Source organism: Capra hircus, chromosome 11 (genome assembly GCF_001704415.2).
Source record: "Capra hircus breed San Clemente chromosome 11, ASM170441v1, whole genome shotgun sequence".
Taxonomy (NCBI): domain Eukaryota; kingdom Metazoa; phylum Chordata; class Mammalia; order Artiodactyla; family Bovidae; genus Capra; species Capra hircus.
The window spans coordinates 95,561,781-95,588,796 of NC_030818.1; the positions used below are offsets into that span (position 1 = coordinate 95,561,781).

General features: G+C 39.2%; 1 protein-coding gene across 1 annotated transcript in view; it reads right to left on the minus strand.

Moving 5' to 3' along the window:
- PPP6C (protein phosphatase 6 catalytic subunit) overlaps nucleotides 1–27,016 on the minus strand; it is a 40,595-nt gene that overhangs the window by 7,645 nt on the left and 5,934 nt on the right. Inside the window, exons 2-4 of the mRNA XM_005687131.3 lie at nucleotides 8,939–9,034; nucleotides 1,227–1,292; nucleotides 55–196 (exon numbers count right to left, since the gene is read on the minus strand). Coding sequence (XP_005687188.1) covers nucleotides 55–196; nucleotides 1,227–1,292; nucleotides 8,939–9,034 — 304 coding nt within the window. The remainder of the gene's footprint in view (nucleotides 1–54; nucleotides 197–1,226; nucleotides 1,293–8,938; nucleotides 9,035–27,016) is intronic.

The window sequence follows — 27,016 nt, forward strand, 5'->3', positions numbered from 1 at the left end:
TCCCCAAAGAGGAAGGTAAGACAATATTCAGAGTCAGAGAATAGAAAATCTTACCATAAAATCCATACACCTGTGTTATCTGTCTACTCTCATGATTTCCTCGCAAAAGTGTAATACGATCAGGCCATTTAGCCTTTAGTGCAAGAAGGTAAGTGAAGGTCTCCAAACTATAGTAACCTCGGTCTACAAAATCACCCTGTAAAGTAAAAATTTACAGTTACAAACAATGTAATAGCAACAATATTTTTAAAAAATTATATCAAAGTGCACAAACTAAGAGACACAGTACAAAATAGCAAAAATGAAGAGTCACACACTGAATTATTTGGAAATTGGGTTTTAACAAAAAATTGAAACGGAAGTAAATAAGCTATTCCAACTAAATGTTTGTGCTAGTCTTATGCTACGGAAGGCTTACAGCAACCTGCTGTGCATTTCTCTCAAGGACTTCCTCTATAAAACCACTATTTTTTTAATTCTCTATTACCTACATTAATAAATGTTTGTAAAAAAAAGTGTGAATCAAAAAACTTTAAATGAATTTCAAAAATCTTTTTAACTGTATCAAAAGAGCTGTCAATTTGAAAATATTTCTTTTTTCTTAGAGCAAATATCATTAACAGTGTTCTACACTCAGCTTTGTATTTAACAACTGCATATAATGACATACTATCTACACTTCCCATTTATGTTCCTTGGGCCAACATTAGACCATAGGAAAACAGCTAAAAGAATAAGAAAATAACCCAGAAATTTTCAGAAGGAAACTAACAGAACTCAAAGAAAACTAAGCAGTAACATTTTATTCCAGAAAGAAAGCAAGTATCTACCTTAACAGTGAATGTGTAAATGTGTTCATTCTTCAATCCAGATCAATAACAGATGAAAATGAATGCTCAAAAAATGACAAAGTAACAGTACATTGAAGATTTATGCTTTAAACCTGAGGTTCCAAGCTATTTTGTTTTTGCCTAACCATTACTGAAGGCTATAACCCAGTCCTACCTGCACAGCAGTTTACAAAAATAATTATTCTCAACTAAAGGACACAGGAAAATGTAGCAAAGTACTGAATCACTTTCTCACATATTTAAATAGTGACTGTCACATGGCAATGAAAGTATTATATAATCTACATGTAGTAACACAGATCTCCTCCATTTAAAATAAGTAGGTGAAAAAATTTAAAATAAAGTAAATAGTTGATATCACTGGAGTTTACATACCATAAATATGTAGTTTGTGTCAGGAACCTGACCTCCAGTTCTGAATAGTTCACAAAGGTCATAAAACTATAAAAGAAAGGCAATATATGCTGATTACAAATTCCTGTGAAGGAGTAAAATATGAAACTGAGGCCAAACTGTGTAAAGAAGCGGTGAATTAAGACTTCAAATATGTACATTCATAAAAAGAAAGAAAGCGCAAACTAAACTGCCAAGCACACAGCTTCCAAGCTTTAAAAAAAAAATGAAGCTCTCGGTTATCACTAAAGTCATTCCTAGCTCATCAATGTCATGGCAAACCCCTCAAATTTCTTTCATACATCTCCCCATCTATCACTAGAGAATTTGAAATCATGTATCAGCTACCTAACTGTTGATAAGCTAACCCAATCATCTTGTCCCTCATTCTGCATCTATTTTAAAGAGACAAAAGTTAAGGAAACAAGTGGATAAGAATTTCTTTCAAAGAATGAGTCTACATGACACTTCATAGTGTCCTACAGAGCAGATCAACCTACCTTCTTATACTCTGCTTTCAGAGATGTATACCCTTAGGCTCTACAGCTGTGGAGAGTCTTCTCAATAATCAGTATGTTTAAAAAAAAAAAAGTGTATTTCATCATACTCTATTTGCCTGAAAATTTAACTGACAAAAAATGTGTGCTTGATAACTTCAGTCAACTAGATTATCCTAATCTTACTTTCTAAAGAAAACATCACAGGTTTTCTGAAAAAGAATTTTGGATTTAAGGTGTTGACTATACCAACTACTATTAATAATTTCCTTCACATCTCTTGTTCACATTTGAAAGTAAAATTTACGTAGTAATATTACTTCTCACTTCCCACCTCACATATATGTATGCATGTGTGTATCACATATGCATAAACAATCACACACAATATAAGCAGTAAAAATATATATATATTTATACACACACTTGGTGTATATATATGTATATGTAATACACACACACACACGTAATTTGGCCTAGTAATTCCACTTCTGGGATTATATCCTTAAAGGAGGGGAAAAAAAAGGTGTGTAACATAAAGAAAATGCATCATAGCACGATTTCTAATAAGAGAAGAAACAACCTTCATGAGGAACATAGGGGAATATTAGTAAGACCCAGACCTCACACAGTCATAAATAATTATTATAATGGAAACTATGCAGCAAAGTGTGACAGAACACAAAATTACACCTATAATATAACTATACAATTTTACTATGTAAAATATTGAGTATGTACACACAAGTTTGAAAGGAAACACGTAAAAGTTATATAAAATAGCTGTTTCTTTTTTTACATATTCAATATAAATTTATTTATTTTAATTGGAGGCTAATTACTTTACAATATTGTATTGGTTTTGCCATACATCAACATGAATCCGCCACAGGTATACACATGTTCCCCATCCTGAACCCCCCTCCCTCCTCCCACCCCGTACCATCCCTCTGGGTCATCCCAGTGCACCAGCCCCAAGCATCCTGTATCCTGCATCGAACCTGGACTGGCGATTCGTTTCTTATATGATATTATACATGTTTCAATGCCATTCTCTCAAATCATCCCACCCTCTCCCTCTCCCACAGAGTCCAAAAGACTGTTCTATACATCTGTGTCTCTTCTGCTGTCTCGCATACAGGGTTATCGTTGCCATCTTTCTAAATTCTATACATATACGTTAGTATACTGTATTGGGGTGTTCTTTCTGGCTTACTTCACTCTTACTTCACATAATAGGCTCGTTTCATCCACCTCATTAGAACTGATTCAAATGTATTCTTTTTAGTGGCTGAGTAATACTCCATTGTGTATATGTACCACAGCTTTCTTATCCATTCGTCTGCTGATGGACATCTAGGTTGCTTCCATGTCCTGGCTATTATAAACAGTGCTGCAATGAACACTGGGATACACGTGCCTCTTTCAGTTCTGGTTTCCTCGGTGTGTATGCCCAGCAGTGGGATTGCTGGGTCATATGGCAGTTCTATTTCCAGTTTTTTAAGGAATCTCCAGACTGTTCTCCATAGTGGCTGTACTAGTTTGCATTCCCATCAACAGTGTAAGAGGGTTCCCTTTTCTCCACACCAATAGCTGCTTCTTTAAAAGTACTGTAGAAGAGTGAGTGTCCTTAGACATTACTCTGGATGTCTGCAGCAACATGTTCTTGAACAAAAGCTTTGTAAGTTTCCATTTAATTTATATATATTTAATGGATGACCAAAAATTCTGCTTTAGGGACCCATTGTTTCTATTCCACACTGAAAGTTTTTTCCAAAATTCTTTAATATAATAAGGAATTACTATAGTGAGTCAGAAAGAGAAATATAAATATTGTATTCTAACACATATATATGGAATCTAGAAAACTGCTACTGGAGAATTTACTTAAACAGGGCAGCAGTGGAGAAACAGACCTAGAGAACAGACCTGTGGACTTGGGGAGACGGGACGCGAGGGGGGGCGAGGGGAGGTGAGGGGAGGGAGGCGAGGAGAGGGAGGAAAGGGGAGGGGAGGTGAAGCGGGGCAAGGGGAGGCAAGGGAGGTGAGCTGGGGCGAGGGGGGGCGAGGGGGAGATGGATGGAGAGAGTAACATGGAAACTTACATTACCCAATGTAAAACAGATAGCCAAGGGAATTTTCTGTATGGCTAAGAAACTCAAACAGGGGCTCTGTATCAAACTAGAGGGGTGGGATGGAGAGGGAGATGGGAGGGAAGTTCAAAAGGGAGAGGATATATGTATACCTATGGTTGATTCAGGTTGAGGTGTGACAGAAAACAACAAAATTCTGTAAACCAATTATCCTTCAATAAAAAAATTTAAAAATATATATATAATAAAGAGTTACTAAAGACATATGGAGACAAGTAACTGTCATACATTACTGGGAGCATATCGCATTATTTCACAAATAATTTCTACCACCTAGTGTATGTTTTTCATATCACACACACTCTGTAAGTGTTCTTATTTTAAAACAAAATGAATCTTGAGATGTGGATTTTACCCCATTATTAGAGGCAAGGAAATAGTTGGCCAACTCAGTAGTTTTTAATTTTTTTGGTTTCAGGACTCAAGAATAGTCTTAAAAATTACAGGTCCTCAAAGGCTTTTGTTTTTACACTATATGAATCAGTATTAACCATATTAGAATTTTAAAGTGATCATTTGCTAATGTTTCTCAGATATGCAGATGACACCACCATTATGGCAGAAAGTAAAGAACTAAAGAGCCTCTTGATAAAACTGAAAGAGGAGAGTGAAAAAGTTGGCTTAAAACTCAACATTCAGAAAACTAAAATCATAGCATCCGGTCCTATCACTTCATGGCAAATAAATGGGGAAACAGTGGAAACACTGGCTGACTTTATTTTTTTGGGCTCCAAAATCACTGCAGATGGTGACTGCAGCCATGAAATTAAAAGATGCTTATTCTTTGGAAGGAAAGTTATGACCAACCTAGACAGCATATTAAAACGCAGAGACATTACACTGCCAACAAAGGTCCATCTAGTCAAAGCTATGGTTTTTCCAGTGGTCAGGTATGGATGTGAGAGTTGGACTATAAAGAAAGCTGAGCACCGAAGAACTGATGTGTTTGAACTGTGGTGTTGGAGAAGACTTTTGAGAGTCCTTTGGACTGCAAGGAGATCCAACCAGTCCATCCTAAAGGATGTCAGTCCTGAGTGTTCATTGGAAGGACTGATGTTGGAGCTGGAACTCCAATACTTTGGCCACCTGATGGCGAAGAACTGACTCATTTGAAAAGACCCTGATGCTGGGAAAGATTGAACGCAGGAGGAGAAGGGGACAACAGAGGATGAGATGGTTCGATGGCATCACTGACTCAATGGACATGGGTTTGAGTAGACTCCGGGAGTTGGTGATGGACAAGGAGGCCTAGCGTGCTGTGGTTCATGGGGTCACAGAGTCAGACATGACTGAGCGACTGAACTGAACTGAACTGAAATTTATTTTAAAAATCGAGGAGGGATGAATTAGGAGTTTGGGATTAACATATACATACTACTTACAATAAAATAAACAGTAAGGACCTACTGTATAGCACAGAGAACTCTACTCAATATTCTGTAATAACCTATATGGAAACAGAATGCATATATGTATAACTGAATCACTTTGCTGTACATCTGAAACTAACATAACATGGTAAATCAACAATACCCCCAAATCAAAAATTAAATTAAAAAAATCAATAACTAAGTGGTAACATACACATATTTTTAATGAAGAATAAACTGTTTTCCAAAGCAAAACAAAACAAATTTATGAAAAGACTGGCACTGTTTTACATTTTCTTTAATCTCTTTAACGCCTGGCAAAAAAAGAGCACAGCTTGGGTTCCCATAGCCTGCCTCTACAGCCAATCTGAATATTCAGTTCTGAATATTCATTGGAAGGACTGATGCTGAAGCTGAAACTCCAATACTTTGGCTACCTGATGTGAAGAACTGACTCATCTGAAAAGACGCTGATGCTGGGGAAAAATTGAAGGCGGGAGGAGAAGGGGATGACAGAGGATGAAATCGTTGGATGGCATCACCAACTCAATGGACATGAGTTTGAGTAAACTCCAGGGGTTGGTGATGGACAAGGAGGCCTGATGTGCTGCAGTCCATGGGGTTGCAAAGAGTCAGACATGACTGAGCGACTGAACTGAACAGCCAATCTGTTGGGATATGCTGTTTAAAGTATACAAAGAAAATCCAGCTTCATACAGGTATGTGTTACAAAAGGGAGGAGAATTTTAATAACCTTTAGAGATAATAGTGCATATTTTTCTTCTAATACATCAAAACTGGACAACTGGTCTCTTCTCAAACTGTGTTAGATAGGTTGGTCTAACATTTTGAGTGGGTAATATACTCTGGTTATTTGGAAAATGAAAAATAGTATTTCCTTATAATCATTAAAAAAATATTTGTTAATATTATCCCTCATCTCATCAGAAAAGTCTTTTAGGTATCAGAAGCTAGGAGCTTCATGGTGGCGAATTCAAATTTTCTAAAATTCCAATTATTTTCTTGAAAACTCAAATTCTGGCATCAGCAACAAATATTCTCAATTGTTTCTCTTAAAGTGACTGGCTCACTTCATTCACTTTTGCAAAATAGTTGCCAAATACTCATAGTTTGTCATTCATTCTCTCAAGTAAAAATAGCATTCCATTAAAAAGAAAAAAAAAAAGAGGCTATTTCAGATGGAGATACAAAACTGCAAAAGTAATCTTCTGAGGACACCATTTTTCTTTGACATGCAGGAGATGTGCTTTATGCATACTTCCTACTTCATCACAGGGGCTGTTCAAAAGATGTAGCTCCTCAATGGTTAAGAGTTACTATTAATTAATATTACTAGTTCATCAAGGACATTCTTAAATGAGACTGGCATTTTATTTTACTGTAAATGCATGCATGCCGGTGAAGAATACAAGGACAGCCAGCATAGGCTGGGTGACACTCCCTGGATCAGGGTGGCACCAGCAGTTTTACCCTCAGTTGACTCTGTGCCATCTTACAGATCCTCAAAGGTCCACATATCTAAAGAACTGAAGAGCTAGCTAAAGTGGCTTCTTAAACAGCTATTATGTACCCAGGCAGGAGTTAAACCAAGCTGTCTGCCACTGAACTCTGCAACCTCCTCACTAGATTATACTGTTTCAATGCTTCCTGGCACTGTATGCATGCCAACACTTTCCATGAGTTTATTTATAGTCATAATCCAATCCTGCAATTCCAGAACTGACCCAAGGGAAGAAAACTGTACAAGTCCCAAAAGACACATCTTACATTTGACTTTACAGACATTTAGAAGCTTCTCAAGTCCTATGCTTTCGATGAGCAATTGTTTTAAAGGGTCAAGTACAAGAGAAACACTGTTCAGTTTGGTGGCAGTCTTAACATGGACTGGGAGTTCCCTGGTGGCCTAGTGGTTAGGATTCTGAGCCTTCACAGATGTGGCCCAGGTTCAAATCCCAGTCAGGGAAGTGACAGCAGGTGGGTAAGCAAACTGTGCAGGCAAAAATAATAATAATAGTAACATGGGCTATTGGGTGCCTATATGAGTTTCAAATCTCAGCTCTGCCTTAGTAGCTATGTGAATTTAGGCTAATTCCTCAATGTTTTAGTCTCAGTCCTTCTCCACAAAATGATCCGTCATGGAACCCTTAAAAAAAAAAAACTGACATGGAATTTATGAGAAAGCATAATTTATTTATCTCATAATTTATTAATCTCAAAACACAAGGTAAATGAAAGCAAGAGTTGTACATTTGACTGAAGGTATATATATCACAGAAGTGTAAATTTATTAATTAATTTTAGTAGTATGAAGTTGTCTCTACCTTCCAGACCTTTGACCATGACTGTAATTCATATACTGAAAAGACCTTGGGGAATTTCCTGGTGGTCCAGTGGTTAGCACTCTGCACTTTCACTGCTGATTGAATCTGAGGGCGGATTTAATCTCTGGTCTGGAACTAAGATCCCACGACCTAAACAGTGCAGCCAAACACAGGTAACCCCTCAATTTTAATATTATAATCAAAGGAAAACACTGCTTGGTTTATTCCAACTTTTACAAATATGTTAAAGGCACTGCCTGTATTAATACCTTTATGTTAGCAAAATAGAAATGTTTATTATACTTTAGGAGAGAAGTTACAAGGAAATCAAGAACTACGCTCCTAATGGTTTACTTTAGAGAACTAGAATTTTAACAGATCAAATATGACATAATGGGGTTTCTATTTAGAAGCTGATAACATGCAGATGTCATTTACTATAACCTCAAACATCCAGAGAACAGATTGAAAAATCCAACTCAATCACAAATAATTTATACACCTTTCTGCTCCGTTAGGCAGTCATAGTTAAAGTCATGTTGGCATTCATAAATCCAATGTTGTTCACAATATATTATTATTATAATTATATACTATATTATGTCACAATATATTAGCCCCAACTCCACTGCATGCATAAAGCAGGCTATGAGTGTTTTGTTCAGCTTTCATTACCCAGGAAAAAAGAAAAACACACTCCACAAATACACAGTTTCCTAATCAGGCTAAACATTGACAGTAAGAGTCCAAAAATGAGGTGTACCCCTCCTGTCAATGCTCTGAAATTCTTAAAAACAAACAAAATCCCAGCAGATGAAAAGGTGAACTGTCTTTCTCATTCCATTCTAGCACAGAACTGCTGTGAAATCATGCATCAATAGCTTTTCTGAACAGTTATTCTCATCCCCACTAAGGAAATGATGAATTTTCAATAAAATATGACATTAAGTGAACAGAATGAATACAACAGCAATGCGCAGAATGAACAGAAAATTAGTGCACCAAACCAAAGCATCTCCTACCAACCATAAAAAACTATGAGCAGTCAGTCTGTAGTTATTTTCTATCTCCTCCTGTCCACAGAACAATAATGCTTCACTCAGTTCACTTCCTAAGTGTGATTTCAACAAAGTCCATGAATAATTTGACTACTGCTTTTATTTAGTTTAACAGTAACCAGGAATCATTAGTGTCACACAGACCGAGGCATCCTAGCCAACGACTAGCTGCCCCCCTCCCCTTTTTTTTTTAATATTTTACAGCACAAGTGGAAACACACACGGACTGTGGACAGACGGTACAAAAGCTAAAATTCTGCTCATGAAATTTTACCTGTCCATGTATGTCTCCACACACTGTTACTGGTGTTGATACTGGCTGGACATTTGATTCTTCCAACAGGAGGTCACAAACGTAGTCACATAGCCGCTATAAGAAGAAAAAATAAAATGCAATCTTTTACCACAACATCAAAGCTGAAGACCAAGTGCAAAAAAGACAAGAACTAACACATGTAATAACTCAACATTCAAAAAACTAAGATCATGGCATCTGGTCCATCACTTCATGGCAAACAGATGGAGAGACAATGGAAACAATGAGAAACTTTATTTTCTTGGGCTCCAAAATCACTGCAGATGGTGACTGCAGCCATGAAATTAAAAGATGCTTGCACCCTGGAAGAAAAGCTATGACAACTCTAGAAAGTGTATTAAAAAGCAGAGACATTACTCTGCTGACAAAGGTCCATATAGTCAAAGCTATGGTTTTCCAGTAGTCATGTATGGATGTGAGAATTGGATCATAAAGAAAGGTGAGCAGCAAAGAACTGATGCTTTTGAACTGTTGCGCTGAACAAGACTCTTGGGAGTCCCTTGGACTGCAGGGAGATCCTACCAGTCAATCCTAAAGGAAATCAATCCTGAATATTCATTGGAGGGACTGACGCTGAAGCCGAAGCTCTAACACTTTGGCCACCTGATGTAAAGGGCCGACTTCTTAGAAAAGTCTCTGATGCTGAGAAAGACTGAAGGCAGGAGAGGGGACGACAGAGGACGAGATGGTTGGACGGCATCACCAACTCAATGGACATGAGTTTGAGCAAGTTCCAGGAGATGGTGAAGGACAGGGAGGCCTGACGTACTGTAGTCTATGGGATCGCAAAGAATCAAACACGACTGAGCAACTGAACAAAATACATGCATTGTTTCACAGAAAAGGAAACTACTCTATGATGACTCTGGGATTTGATCTGTCAGCTTTCACCTTCCTCTCACAATGCCTATTCCAAAATGCAAACTCCCTGGCTACACAGGTTCAGTTCAGTTCAGTTCAACTGCTCAGCTACACAGGTAACAGGTTCTAGAAGACAGCTTTGCAAGGAACTGTCAGCTGATGTTTTTCACACACACACACAAAAGTAAAAGTCAATCATTTTCAAAGGAAAAAGTTTTTATCTGCTAATTTTTTAAGTAAATTACAAACCATGCACTTAGCAAATATGATCCAGCAACTGCACTCTTGGCAATGAAAATTTATGATCACATAAAAATCTGTACACAGAAGTCCACAGAAGCTTAATTCATGACAGCCAAACACCGGAAATAAATCAGATGTCCTTCCACAAGGACTAGTTAAGTTATAGTACATTCACACAATGGAATACTATTCAGAAATAGGAGGCAACAACTGTTGACACATGGCAATCTGGATAAATTTCAAGGGAATTATGCTCAGTGGGAAAAAAAACACCCTACCCCCACAATGTTACATACTATATGACTCCATTTATATAACATTCTTGAAATTTAAAAATTTACAGAAATGGAGACCAAACTGGTTGACTGCCAAGGGTCTAGGAGTTAGGAGCAACAGGAGGGAAGTGGGTACAGTTACAAAAAGGACAACACGTGGACTCCTTGGGGTGACGAAACGGTCTTAAAGGTGGTATCAGATACATGAGACTATAGATGTAGTACGACTGCAAAGAACTAAATATACAAATAAGTACAAGCAAAACTGGAGAATGATGAACAAGATCGTGGGGTGTATCAATGTCAGTGTCTTGGTTGTGATATCTGTTCTGCAAGACATTACTGCCAGGGACAACTGGATGAAGGGAGACTTCCCTGGTGGTCCGAGGGCTGGGACTCCCAGCTCTCAATGCACGGTGCAGACGCCTGGGTTCGATCCCTGGCCGGGGAACTAGATCCCACATGCTGCAACTAAGAGTTCACACGCCACAACTAAAAACCGCACAGCCAAATATATAAATAATTTTTTTAAATAACTGGAAAAAGGGTACATGGGATCTTTTGGTATTATTTCTTACAAATGCATATAAATCTATGATTATTTCAAAATAAAATGGTTAACTAAAATTAATTATAAAATATAAATCTGAAATTTATATTGAAGAGTCACTCTACCTTTCAAAAACAGCTCTAAATGTCTGCATTTTAAAAATATTTGTCCTCTGAAAGCACTCAAACCAAAAGATTTCACAGAAGGAAAACAATTCTAACAACAGTTCTCTGGAGAAGGAAGGGTACAGTCTGCTGTGTAAAGAGAACTGGAGGGGAAACCTCCTTCCATATGAGACTAGTTAATACTAGTCAGAGGCTGTATTAAAATTAAAATCTCATAAAATTAGATTTTAAGAAGGTAAGCCAAGAAAGGACAATTAAACTACACAAGCATAACAAAATGATTTTAAACATTAATTATGGAATCTAAATGCTATGACTTACTTAAATGTAGCAGAGACACACTTTAACAGTTATAGCCACAATACTTTATACACAGGTAAGCACCAGAGAGCAGCCACAATGGGAGGAAGGAGTAAGAAAAGAGGCCCCGAAAAGAAAATGAGGAGAAACCAAGCTGTTTAGAAACGTTCAAAATAAAAAGAGTCATTCTTATTCCTAGGATAAGTTCTGACCTTCAGTTAGCACCTCAAAGGAAAGATCTTCCTTTTGGCCTGGAGTCCTTCTGGCCCTGGAGTAGCGAGCTCTTTCTTGTGCTGAATTCCCTACAAACCTCAGAGGCTTCAATAAACAGTCCTTAGTCTTGACATGTAATCCATTCATTATTCATAACAGGAAAAGATACTGATGAATATCTTCAGTTCTATCATAGTCCTTCAGTTCTATTTTGCATTTGTTAAAAAAAAAACCAACTCAGTTTTTTCTTCCCCACGTAGGGAGAATCTCAGTTCTTCCCTACTGTGCGACTCTGTCTTATAATCTTCTTTCCTAGTTACACAGAACACTCATATTTCTGACATTTCTGATCACCAAATGTATGGAGGTTTTTTTCCTCCCTACAATATGCAATTCTCTGTAACATCAGCTGAGTATCCTACAATTTAACTCAACTCTGACACTATTTATTAGAGATAGTGTCAGATCTCACAGGTTAAGAGCTCAGTCCCACAAGACTGGCCCCCTCAAATCCCCAACCAACATACATACACACACTCTTCAAACACCAGCTGCAAGCCCAGGTTATATCACCTGCACTTTTAACCAACCAGCTATAGATCAGAAGTTCCAAACACCGCCTCCGTGAGTTTGAATATTTGCTAGAGCAGCTCCCAGAAGTCAGGGAAGCACCTGCATTTATCAGCTTATTAAAGGATGTGATAAAAGGATACAAATTAACACCTAGATGGAAGAGATGTTTAGGGCAAGGTATAGGGAAAAGACGGAAACAACTGATCTTTTCATTATCACCTGGTTCTGCCTTTACTAGAAGGTCATGTAGTTGGAATCATACCTATGTTGCCTTTTCAGGTTGGCATCTTGCACGAAGTAATACGCAGTTAAGCTTCCTTCCCGTCTTTTCATGGCTTGATCATTTCTTCTTAGCGCTGAATACACTCCATTGTCTCAATGTACCCCAGTGTATCCATTCATCTACTGAATGATACTTTGGCTGCTATCAAATTTGGGCAATTATGAATAATGCTGCCATAAACATCTGTGTATAGGTTTTGTGGTGGACATGTTTTCAGTCCATTTGGATAAACACCAAGGAGCATGACTGATACAACATATGGTGAGGGTGTTTAGCCTGGTAAAGTGAAAGCAGAAGTCGCTCAGTTGTGTCCGACTCTTTGTGACCTCATGGACTTTTCCATGGAATTCTCCAGGCTAGAATACTGGACTGGGTAGCCTTTCCCTTTTCCAGGGGATCTTCCCAACCCAGGAATCAAACCCAGGTCTCCCGCATTGCAGGCACATTCTTTCCCAGCTAAGCCACAAGTGAGCCCAAGAATACAGGAGTGGGTAGCCTATCCCTTCTCCAGCAGATCTTCCCAACCCAGGAACTGAACAGGGGTATCCTGCATTGCAGGCAGATTCTTTACTCACTGAGCTATCAGTAAAGCCCAAGTGACAAAAGATCTTCCAAACGGCTCCTCAAGTCTGCATCCCCATCAACAGCTAGCAACAGCTTCTGCTTTTGCCAGTGTTGTCAGTGTCACAGGTGTGTAGGAGTTATGACCCTGTTATTTTAATTTGCATTTCCCTAAAGACATCCTGGAATGCGAAGTCAAGTGGGTCTTAGGAAGCATCACTTCAAGAAAAGCTAGTGAAAGTGATAAAATTCCAGTTGAGCTATTTCAAATCCTGAAAGATGATGCTGTGAAAGTGCTGCACTCAATATGCCAGCACATTTGGAAAACTCAGCAGTGGCCACAGGATTGGAAAAGGTCAGTTTTCATTCCAATCCCAAAGAAAGGCAATGCCAAAGAATGCTCAAACTACCACACAATTGCACTCATCTCACACGCTAGTAAAGTAATGCTCAAAATTTTCCAAGCCAGGCTTCAGTAATACATGAATTGTGAACTTCCAGACATTCAAGCTGGTTTTAGAAAAGGCAGAGGAACCAGATATCAAATTGCCAACATCCGCTGGATCATCGAAAAAGCAAGAGAGTTCCAGAAAAATATCAATTTCTGCTTTATTGACTATGCCAAAGCCTTTGACTGCATGGATCACAATAAACTGTGGAAAATTCTGAAAGAGATGGGAATACCAGACCACCTGACCGGCCTCTTGAGAAACCTATATGCAGGTCAGGAAGCAACAGTTAGAACTGGACATGGAACAACAGGCTGGTTCCAAATAGGAAAAGGAGTATGTCAAGGCTGTATATTGTCACCCTGCTTATTTAACTTCTATGCAGAGTACATCATGAGAAACGCCGGGCTGGAAGAAGCACAAGCTGGAATCAAGATTGCCGGGAGAAATATCAATAACCTCAGATATGCAGATGACACCACCCTTATGGCAGAAAGTAAAGAGGAACTAAAAAGCCTCTTGATGAAAGTGAAAGAGGAGAGTGAAAAAGTTCGCTTAAAGCTCAACATTCAGAAAACGAAGATCATGGCATCTGGTCCCATCACTTCATGGGAAATAAATGGGGAAACATTGGAAAGAGTGTTAGACTTTATTTTTTTTGGGCTCCAAAATCACTACAGATGTTGACTGCAGCCATGAAATTAAAAGATGTTTACTCCTTGGAAGAAAAGTTATGACCAACCTAGATAGCGTATTGAAAAGCAGGGACATTACTTTGCCAACCAAGGTCCGTCTAGTCAAGACTATGGTTTTTCCTGTCATCATGTATGGATGTGAAAATTGGATTGTGAAGAAAGCTGAGCGCCAAAGAATTGATGCTTTTGAACTGTGGTGTTGGAGAAGACTCTTGAGAGTCCTTTGGACTGCAAGGAGATCCAAGCAGTCCATTCTAAAGGAGATCAACCCTGGGATTTCTTTGGAAGGAATGATGCTAAAGCTGAAACTCCAGTACTTTGGCCACCTCATGTGAAGAGTTGACTCACTGGAAAAGACTCTGATGCTAGGAGCAATTGGGGGCAGGAGGAGAAAGGGACGACAGAGGATGAGATGGCTGGATGGCATCACAGACTCGATGGACGTGAGTTTGACTGAACTCCAGGAGTCGGTGATGGGACAGAGAGGCCTGGCATGCTGCAGTCCATGGGGTCGCAAAGATCAGACACGACTGAGCAACTGAACTGAACTGAATGACATATTCTATTGAGCATCTTTTCATATGCTTATCTGTATTCTATATATTTTCTTTGGTGAGGTACCTGTTCAGGTCTTTGACCCATTTTTAATAAGGTTTAATAGGGTTGTTTGTTTTCATACTGTTGAATTTATCAGATACGTCTTTCACAAATATATTCTCTCCGTTCATGGCTTATGTTCTCATTCTCTTGACAGTGTCTTTTGCAAACCAAAGTTTTGATTTTAGAAAGCCCAATGCTTCTCAATTATGTTTTCCTAAGTAGATTGTTTTGATTTGTTTGGGTTTGGTTTGAGTGATGAGGAACCAGGAATTTGAGGGGTCTTTTTAACAACTTCATTGAGATAAAAATCACATATCATAAAATTTGCCCCTTTATTGTGTAAAATTCAATGGTTTTTAGCATATTCGCTGTTGAGCAACCATCATCATAATCAATTTTAGAATATTTTGATCACCCCAAATAGATCACTAATGTACTCAATAGCATCCATCTCCCAATTCCCATAACCTCATCTGCTATGTCTACGGACTGGCTTCCTTTACTTAATATATGTTTTTAAAGTTCAGCCACATTGTAACATGCATTATTTCTTTGTTCTTTTTTATAGCTAAATAATATTCCATTGTATGTGTTTATCACATTTTGCTATCTATCCATCAGCTGCTGGACATGTGGGTTGTTGCCACTATTTGGCTGTAAGAACTTGATTTTGACACAATAAGTCTGTGATGCCTATGAGACTTCAAGGTACCTAAGACATGCTTTAAACAGCTGATCAAATGAGTCCTGTTTTCAAGGAAAAGTATCCAAACTAGAGAGACCAACCTGGAGACTGTGAGAAAATATACAGTTCAAGTCATGAGACTAGAAGAGACAACTTAAAGTAGCTGCTTATAAACAGAGAAAAGGGTAAGTTCAAAAAAACAGGAGTCCTAACACCTCCCATAGAAGTCAGTGGGGGGGAACCAGCAAAAGAGACTATTTGATGAGGTACAAAGGAAACCATGCGAGTGTGGTATTATGGAAGTTCTATGAGGAAAACATTTCAAAAGCGGAGTGATCAACTATGTTCAGCGCTGATGGAAGGTCAAATTTTGAAGAAACAGAGTAGGGCCAAGAGGGAAAACTCCTTTATTCCTAAATCAACAAGTATCACTCAGAGAATATCATACACAAGTAATACCATGGCACAGTTCAGAGGTTAAGGGCACACTCTACTTCTTACTCCTTGTTACTTAGCTCACTGTCTGTTACTTAGCTGCATAACCCTGCTAAGTTACTTGATCTCTCTGTACCTCAGTTTCCTTGTCCACAAAACAGAAATACCAACCAGGGGATATTCTAAGGATTAAATAAGGCAGTGCATGCAAAAAACACTATGGAGCTTTACATACACAGAGTCATATACAAAATCCACTACATAAAAGCATACACTGAATTATAAAGTATGCTGCTGCTGCTGCTGCTGCTAAGTCACTTCAGTCGTGTCCGACTCTGTGCGACCCCACAGATGGCAGCCCACCAGGCTTCCCCATCCCTGGGATTCTCTAGGCAAGAACACTGGAGTGGGTTCCCATTTCCTTCTCCAATGCATGAAAGTGAAAAGTCAAAGCGCAGTCGCTCAGTTGTGTTAGAAGAATATATATCAAACCCCAAACAGCAGTTGCTGGAGATGCTAAACAAAAGGAACTCCACCTTCATCTTTATTTATTTCACTTTTTAAAAAAGCCTGAAAGGGACTTTCCTAGTGGTCCAGTGGCTAAGACTCCATGCTCCCAACGTGGTAGGTCCAGGTTTGATTCCTGGTCAGGGAACTAGATCCCACATGCCGCAACTAGGAGTCTGCATGCCGCAACTAAAGAAGTGACTGGCGTGCTGCAACTAAGACCTGGCACAGCTAAATAAATAAAATAAATATTTTTTAAAAAAGGATAAAAAAATTTAAAAAGCATGAAAAAATTTTATTCTTGGTGGAAGGAAACAGGTATATTTTAGGTTATCCTTCATATTTTCCTGTGGATACTGCATTTCTTGAAACCAGAAAACAGCCTTAATTGAAAAAATGCAGAATAACATATATGCTACCTCCTTTATTAAAGCAAAAATATATATAGTATACACACACATAAATACACACACTTGCTTATATTTACTTGTCATGCCTAAACTGTTGTTTCTGAAAGGATCCGTAAGAATCCTAATACTGGCTATCCAATATGAGGAAGGGAACTGGGTGACTGGGTGGTAGGAGGCAAGAATGGGAGAAAGATGTAACTTTTATATAGTCTTTTACACTGTTTAAGTTTGGAACCATATGAATTATTATCTATACAAAAAAAATGTTAAAAATATGTTACCAGGAAGAACAATATTTTCAACTTAGGGTGCTAAGACAACTGGATTTCCACAAAAGAATGAAGCTGGACCCCTACCTCACATCATATACAAAAATTAACTCAAAATGGATCAATGACCTAAATATAAATGCTAAAAACTATTAAACTCTTAGAAAAAAACATAGGGATAAATCTTTATGATCCTGGATTTAAGCATGAGCAATAAAAGAAAAAATAAACTTCATCAAAATAAAAAAATTGTGTGCATCAAAGGACATTATCAACAAAGTTAAAAGATAACCTGTAGAATGGGAGAAAATATTTGGAAATCATTTATCTGATAGGAGTTTAATATCCAGAATATGAAAAAAACTCCTACAACTCAACAACAAAAAGACAACCTAACTTAAAAAATACAAGGTGACTTCCCTGGTGGTCCAGTGGAAAAGACTCTGTGCTCCCAATGCAAGGGGCCCAGGTTCCAGGGGCCCTGGTCAGGGAAGTAGATACCACATGTCGCAACTAAAGATCCAGCATGCCGCAGCGAAGATCGAAGATCTTGTGCGCCACAACTAAGACCCAGGGGCAGCCAAGTAAATAAGTAAATAATTTTTTTAAATGGCCAAAGGACTTGGATATACTTCCAAAGAAGGAATATAAATGGCCAATAGCCACATGGATGTTCAACTTCACTAGTCATAAGGAAAATAAATATAAATCAAAACCAAAATGGGGGGATTTCCCTGGTGGTCCAGTAGCTAAGACTCTGCACTCCCAGTAGCTAAGACTCTGCACTCCCAATGCAGCGGGCCTGGGATCAATTCCTGGTCAAGGAACTAGATCCCACATGCTGCAACTAAGACCCAGTGCAGTCAAATAAACAAAAATAAATAAAACTTAAAAAAAAAACAAACGGGATACCACTTTACACATACTAGGATGGCTATAATTTTTTAAAGACAAAAAATAACAAGTGGCAAAGATGTGAAGAAACTGGAACCCTTACACATTGCTGGTAGAAATATAAAATGGTGCAACCACTTTGGAAAAGAGTTTGGCAGTTCCTCAAACACTAAACACAGAATTACCACGTGACCCAGAAATTCCACTTCTGGGTACATGCCCAAAAGAACTGAAGGCAGGAACTCGGACAGACACCTGGACACCAGGGTTCACTGCAGCATTATTCACCATTGCCCAAAGGGGGAAACAACTCATGTCTATCAGCAGACGAATGGATTAAGAACATGTGGTATATCCATACAATGAAATATCATTCAGTCACAGAAAGAAATAAAGTACAGATACATGTCACAACATAGATGAATCTTGAAAATATGCTAAGTAAGCTAGTCACAGAAGGCCACATAATATACGATTCAATTTACCTGAAATGTCTAGAAAAGGCAAATTCATAAGAGGGGAGGGAAACAGGAGAGAGGGAGGGAAGGAACGTGGGTGTACCTATGGCGGATTCTTGTTGATGTATGACAGAAAACCACAAAATTCTGTAAAGCAATTATCCTTCGATTAAAAAAATAAATAAAAGTGGCAAAATATATACATATATAAATAAACTTTGAAAACAAACAAACAGAAAAGATATAGAATAGATTAGCGGTTGCTTAGGGCTGAGGTTTGAGGGAAGGGGAAATGGGGAATTTCTATTAATGGGTATAGTTTCTCTATGGGGTGATAAAAATGTTCTAATATTGATTATAGCAATGGTTGCACAACTCTGTAAATATACTAAAACCCAGTAGAGAAAAAAACCTCACTGAATTATATACTTTAAAAATTTATTTTATGTGACTTATGTCTCATAAAGCTATTATGTTTTAATTAGTAATATATACTACCTATTTTAAAATAATAATTACCACCTTGATCTTAACCACTCAAATCTACTTCTTGTGGATAGAGGTAGCTGTCCTTCCAGTCTCAAAAGATCAATGTTGTACAGCAACCTATTTCTATTTTAATCCAGTAGACTTGTGATATATAATTTCTCATTATTTGTAATTGCTCCCAAAGTTTACATTTTGCATTTTTAAAAGCCCTATTTCACTTCCATCTAGCTTAAGGATGGTTCCAAAGAACAAATATGCCATGATTGGCCTATACTGTTTCTACAGCCTTCCATTACAACCTCGCTTCTCAATCAGTCAGAATAAAGAGCGCCACTTTTTCTAAGTCAGCCTAGTAGAGAAGCAATTTATACTTTTAAATGTAGTTTCTGAAACTATATAATTTTTTAAATTTATTCATTTTTTAATTGAAGGATAACTGCTTTACAGAATTTTCTTTTCTGTCAAACCTCAACATGAATCAGAGGGGATATCAGTATATATATATATATCCCCTCCCTTTTGAACCTCCCTCCTATCTCCTGCCCCTCTTCAGTACCATTTTTCTAGATTCCGTATATATGCATAAGTATACAATATTTATCTTTCTCTTTCTGGCTTACTTCACTCTGTATAATAAGCTCTAGGTTTATCCACCTCATTAGAACTGACTCAAATGTGTTCCTTCTTATGGTTGAGTAATATGCCATTGTGTATATGTACCACAACTTCTTTGTCCATTCATCTGTTGATGGATATCCAGGTTGCTTCCATGTTCCAGCTATTGTAAATGGTGCTGCAGTGAACAATGGGATACATGTGTCTTTTTCAATTTTGGTTTCCTCAGGGTATATGGCTAGGAGTGGGATTGCTGGGTCATATGGTGGTTTTATTCCTTGTTTTTTAAGGAATCTCCATACCATCTTCCATGGTGGCTGTATCAATTAACATTCCCACCAAGAGTTCAAGAGCGTTCCCTTTTCTCCACACCCTCTTTAGCATTTACTGTTGGTAGACTTTTTGATGATGGCCATTCTGACCGTTGTGAGGTGATATCTTATTGCAGTTTTGATTTGCATTTCTCTAATAATGAGCGATGTTGAGCATCTTTTTGTGTTTGTTAACCATCTGTATGTCTTCTTTGGAGAAATGTCTGTTTAGGTCTTTTTCCCACTTTTTGATTGGATTGTTTGTTCTTCTGGTATTGAGTTGTATGAGCTGCTTGTATATTTTGGAAATTAATCCTTTGTCAGTTGTCTCATTTGCTGTTAGTTTCTCCCATTCTAAGGGTTGTCTTTTCACCTTGCTTATAGTTTCCTTTGCTGTGCAAAAGCTTTTAAGTTTAATCAGGTCCCACTTGTTTACTTTTGTTTTTATTTTCATTACTCTAGGAGGTGAGTCATAGAGGATCTTACTTTGATTTAGGTCACTGAGTGTTCTGCCTATGTTTTCCTCTAACAGTTTTATAGTGAAACTAAACAATTTTTAAAAGAAAACATCTCAGGAACTCACCCACTTTTCTAAGATCTAATGCCTTACTCAATATTTGCGATTTTTTTCAGGTACACTCACCAAGCCTCCTCAAAGGGAATTCCACCAAGGTTACCTGCAGAACTGTTTTGCTATAATTTGTACAACAGTGGGCAGTTTTTTGTTTGTTGCCAGGACGTTCTCAGGCACTTGTCCCACCGAGTCTCCCTTTCAGGTTTCACATCTTTTAAGAACAGGCCTAACTTTCATCAGAGAAGGTCAAAGCCCACACGTAATACAGCTTCTGTTGTTGTTTAGTCGCTAAGTCGTGTCCCACTCTTCACAACCCCATGGACTCTAGCCTGCCAAGTTCCTCTGTCCATGGGATTCTCCAGACAAGAATACTGGAGCAAGTTGCCATTTCCTTCTCCAAGGGATCTTCCTGACCCAGGGATCGAACCCGTCTCCTGCACTGGCAGGCGGGTTCTATACCACTGAGCCACCTGGGAAGCCATACATCCCTTTAAAGGACAGATATTCAGACGTTACCCAAACAAACCAACCTACTTATAAACTCGGTGAATTAAGCCAGACTGTCCTCTAGAGAGGCCTGTCCTCACCCTGCGTTACACTGCTTCCTTCCTCAATTGCTTTTTCCCAAACTGCACTTTAATGTCATGCCATCAGCCTGTACGCAGTAAAGGACTAGGAAACAGTCCCCTACTGAGGTTGTCACTGTGTGGACTATAAACAAGGCGCATAGGATGTTGTGATTAAATAGCTGCCTTCAAGGAGGACTGGTGGAGGAACGTCCCTGTGCTGCTTCTATCAGGAATAGATGTGAGTTCCCTGAGATTATTTTTTATCATCTTACAGATTCTGTAAATTATTTTAATTGATCAGTTTCCATCTTTCTCTAGGCTCCTAGAAAGTTTAAGGCCTAATCTCAAAGAAGCAACTTGGTCATCATAGCTTTTGTTTTACAGGTACTTTTCTTCCTTTTACAACTGGCCACAAGTTCCTATCTTTATTTCCTTTGTCTCATTTTTCTTACTTATTCTAAAAATAACTTATCTTGCTATATTGAATGCTTCTTTGTAAAGCACTCTGTATCTTTTTTAGAACAAAGTGAGTTCTCATTTAACATTCTGAAACTAATCACAGCACAGATTCATGAGGGACTCCACAGCTCCCATTATGAATGTGCCAGAATTTGCACCCAAATATGACTGGCTCTCCTGACCCATAGTGCCTCCTGAACTGCAAGTCACCTCTGGTGACCGGCCCATACCCCCCAGCGCTGATCTGAGAGTAGCAGCAGACCATAAGCTAAAGAGCATCACTGTGAAACCCTGCCAATCGTAAAAGTCAGTGAGCGTCCAGGGAACCATGTAAACTACCTAGGCAGCACCTTCAACCCGAGGCCAGGCACGCTAACTTGAGCAAAGGAACAGCTGTCTCCTATAACTGCCACTTCTGCAGTCCCAACTGAGGATTTAGAGCACTAAGCCTCTAAGCCAAAGCCATGCATCTCGTCTCTCCAGTTCAGCAGCAGCTTATAAATTCATGTCAAGCACACATAAAAATAAGTAGTCTGTGAAATCTCAGTACAAATTCTACGTATGTCAATCAACGACACACACAGAGCCCAACCCTGTGTGGGAGAAGCTCCTCCAAAGTCTTCACAGATTTGTTTTGCTGCTCGGCTTGTAGGAAGCCTGGTTTCTCTTTTACTGCCCCAAACAGTCACTGAGGCAAGATTCTTAATCTTATCCCAAATTTAGGGCAAACTATCCATTTCTCCCCACGGTGACTAATGAATTCCTAATGCCTGAAAAAGCAGAGGCTGGGACTTCCCTGGAAGTCCAGTGGCTGGGACTCTGCACTTCCACTGCAGGGGGCACAGGCTGCATCCCTGCTCAGGGAAGTCTCCTATAATCGAGGGACGGCCAAAAATAATAATAGTAATAATAAGCAGAGGCTTATGGACCTATTCTTAGGAGACCTTTTCTCCCTCCTCTACCTTTTCCTCAAGATACCTGCTTGCCGCTCCATTCCATCCTCTGCTTGTCTCCCTGTTCCCTCTTGTTCCCTCAAATACTCTAGGTTTTAAAGTTTTGTAATTCTTTGTTTAGCTGATCTTGTTATATAAAACATACTATTTCCTTTATTTACTTTTACATACTGGGATTTATAAAATTTCTTAAGAAATAAAAATCTAAGATTATATTTTACACAGCCTTTGAATAGAGTCTCTGCTGCTGCTGCTGCGTCGCTTCAGTCATGTCCGACTCTGTGTGACCCCACAGATGGCAGCCTACCAGGCTCCACCATCCCTGGGATTCTCCAGGCAAGAACACTGGAGTGGGTTGCCATGTCCTTCTCCAATGCAGGAAAGTGAAAAGTGAAAGGGAAGTCACTCAGTCGTGTCCGACTCTTAGAGACCCATCGACTGCAGCCCACCAGGCTCCTCCATCCAGGGGATTTTCCAGGCAAGAGTATTGGAGTGGGGTGCCATTGCCTTCTCCGAATAGTCTCTACTAGAATACAAATCACTGGGAATGAAGAGTGGAAATCCAAGATGATAATGACATCCACACTCTTACAATCCATAAGGAAATATCTGTATCTTCAGTAAAAATCAGAGTTTCTCAACCACGGCACTACTGGTAATTCTTTGTTGTGAGGGTCTGCTGTCCTGCCATGCTGCGCAGGGCTACCCAACGGGCCATGGTGGAGAGAACAAAATGTGGCCCTCTGGAGAAGGGAATGGCAACCCACTTCAGCATTCTTGCCTTGAGAACCCCATGAACAGTATGAGAAGGCAAAAAGATACGACACTGGAAGAGGGACTCCCCTGGTTAGTAGATGCCAAATATACTACTGGAGAAGAGTGGAGAAGTAACTCCAGAAAGAATGAAGGGATGAAGCCAAAGCGAAACCACCACCCAGATGTGTATGGGACATGTGATAGAAATAAAGTCCAATGCTGTAAAGAACAACACTGCAGAGGAACCTGGAATGTTAGGTCCATAAATCAAGGTAAATTGGAAGTGGTCAAACAGAGATGACAAGAATGAACATCAACATTTTAGGAATCAGTGAACTAAAATGGACCAGAATGGGTGAATTTAATTCCGATGACCATTATATCTACTACTGTGGGCAAGAACCCCTTAGAAGAAATGCAGTAGCCCTCACAGTCAACAAGAGTAAAAACGCAGAGCTTCGGTGCAATCTCAAAAATGACAGAATGTTCTCTGTTCGTTTCCAAAGCAAATCATTCAATATCACAGTAATCCAAGTCTATGCCCCAACTAATAATGCCAAAAGCTTAAGTTGAACAGTTCTATGAAGACCTACAAGACCTTCTAGAACTAACACCAAAAAAAGGTGTGCTGTTCATTATAGGGGATTAGAATGCAAAAGCAGGAAGTCAACAGACACGGGGAGTAACAGGCAACTTTTTCCTTTGACTACAAAATGAAGCAGGGCAAAGGCTAACAGAGTTTTGCCAAGAGAAAGCACTGGTCACACCCTCTTCCAACAACACAAGAAACTACTCTACACAAGGACATCACCAGACGGTCAATACCAAAATCAGACTGATTATATTCTTTACAACCGAAGATGGAGAAGCACTATACAGTCAGCAAAAACAAGACTGGGACCTGACTGTGGCTCTGATCATGAACTCCTTATTGCCAAATTCAGACTTAAAATTGAAGAAAGTGGGGAAAACCACTAGACCATTCAGGTATGACCTAAATCAAACCCCTTACGAATATACAGTGGAAGTGACAAATAGATTCAAGGAATTAGATCTGATAGAATGCCTGAAGAACTACAGACAAAGGTTCATGACATTGTACAGGAGGCTGTGATCAAAACCATCTCCAAGAAAAAGAAATGCAAAAACGTTAAATGGTTGTCTGAGGAGGCCTTACAAATAGCTGAGAAAAAAAGAGAAGTAAAAGGCAAAAGAGAAAAGGAAAGACATCCATCTGAATGCAGAGTTCCAAATAGCGAGGAAAGATAAGAAAGCCTCCCTCAAAAAAAAAAAAAAAAAAGAAAGAAAGAAAGCCTTCCTCAGTGATCAATGCAAAGAACAGAGGAAAACAACAGAATGGGAAAGACTACAGATCTCTTCAAGAAAATTAGACACCAAGGGAACATTTCATGCAAAGATGGGCACAATAAAGGACAGAAACAATATGGACCTACCAGAAGCAGAAGATATTAAGAAGAGTGACAAGAGTACATAGAAGAACTATATAAAAATGATCTTAATGACCCAGATAACCATGATGGTGTGATCACTCACCTAGAGCCAGACACCCTGGAATGCGACATCAAGAGGGCCTTAGGAAGCATCATTACAAACAAAACTAGTGGAGGTGATAGAATTCCAGTTGAGTTGTTTCAAATCCTAAAAGATGATGCTGTGAAAGTGCTGCACTCAGTACGCCAGCAAATTTGGAAAACTCGACAGTGGCCACAGGACTGGAAAAGGTCAGTTTTCATTCCAATCCCAAAGAAAGGCAATGCCAAAGAATGTTCAAACTACCACACAATTGCACTCATTTCACACACTAGCCAAGTAATGCTCAAAGTTCTCCAAGTTAGGCTTCAACAGTACATGAACCGAGAACTTCCAGATTTTCAAGCAGAAATTTAGAAAAGGCAAAGGAACTAATGATCAAATTGCCAACATCCACTGACATCCGTCATCAAAAGGGCAAGAGAATTCCAGAAAAACATCTACTTCTGCTTCACTGACTACACTAAAGTCTTTGACTGTGTAGATCACAACAAACTGTGGAAAATTAAAGAGATGGGAATACCAGAGCACCTTACCTGCCTCCTAAGAAATCTGTATGCAGGTCAAGAAGCAACTCTTAGAACCAGACATGGAAAAACAGACTGGTTCCAAATTGGGAAAGGAGTATATCAAGGCTGTATACTGTCACTGCTTATTCAACTTATATGCAGAATACATCATGTAAAATGTCGGGCTGGATGAAGTACAAGCTAGAATCAAGACTGCCGGGGAAAATATCAATAGCCTCAGATATGCAGATGACACCACCCTTATGGCAGAAAGCAAAGAGGAATTGAAAAGCCTCTTGATGAACGTGAAAGAGGAGAGTGAAAAAGTTGGCTTAAAGCTCAACATTCAAAAAACGAAGATCATGCCATCCAGTCCCATCACTTCATGGCAAATAGATGGGGAAACAGTGGAAACAGTGACAGACTTATTTCTTGGGCTCCAAAATCACTGAAGATGGTGATTGCAGCCATGAAGTTAAAAGACGCTAGCTCCTTGGAAGTAAAGCTACGACCAACCTAGACAGCATATTAAAAAGCAGACACTACTTTGCCGACAAAGATCCATCTAGTCAAAGCTATGATTTTCCCAGTAGTCGTGTATGGATGTGAGAGGTGGACTATAAAGAAAGCTGAGTGCAGAAGAATTGATGCTTTTGAACTGTGGTGTTAGAGAAGACACTTGAAAGTCCCTTAGACAGCAAGGAGATCAAACCAGTCAATCCTCAAGGAAATCAATCCTGAATATTCACTAGAAGAACTGATGCCGAAGCTGAAGCTCCAATACTTATGGCCACCTGATGCAAAGAACTGACTCACTGGAAAAGACCCTGATCCTGGGAAAGATTGAGGGCAGGAGGAAAAGGGGACGACAGAGGATGAGATGGTTAGATGGCATCACCGACTCAATGGACATGAGTTTGAGCAAGCTCCAGGGACTGGGTGATGGACAGGGAAGCCTGGCGTGCTGCAGTCCATGGGGGTGCAAAGAGTGACTGACTGAGTGACGTCTGGCCCCTACATCCACTAGATAGCCACAGCAACCCCAGCTGCGAAAATCTAAAAATGTCTTCAGACATTGCCAAGTATCGTCTTATGGGGGGCACTATCACCTCCAATTAGGAACCACTGATCTAGACCTTTCTCGTGAGTTTAATACATTAGAACAATGTCTACGGCACATTTGGCAATCAATGAATACCTGCTACAGAACTGATTCAAGAGTCTTCTCAACATTTCTAACTCAGTGTCTTGGCTTGGCAGCATCTCCAATTCAGTATGGCCCAAACCAAATTCCCTCATATTTCTTAATCCAGGTATCATATTTACTAAGTAATCCATGCCAGAAACTAAGAGATTACCCCGAACTCCTCTCTCTCATAACCCAGATACACACTCTGTCAACAGGTCCTATTATACCTCCTTCATGTCCTTTTAAACACCACAGCCACTTGACACTGGCTTACTTCAAAAGCTCTCATGTCACCTGGTCTACTGCTTCGACGGCATTTTTGTCTCACTCCAGTCCAAAGTCCACAATGCTGCCAGAATATTCCTAAAACCTGTCACTGTCCCCTTCAAAACCCTTTCAAGGACCCTCCGCTATGGTTGGTGTCTGTCTATGTAGTGTTTCCCAAATTCGATTCAGACATCATCTCTGATTTTGTCACATTCCTACTACATACAATAGTGTATCCTTCCAACGGTTTTCTTTCAACCTACTTTACTTTTTTAGTTAGCCATCTTTTCAAAGATAGCACAAAGTCATAGTATGATTATTTGTTTTTCCCTAAAATATAAAAACATTTCAAGGGACTTCCCTGGTGGCCCAGTGGCTAAGACTTCGCGCTCCCAATGGAGGGGACCT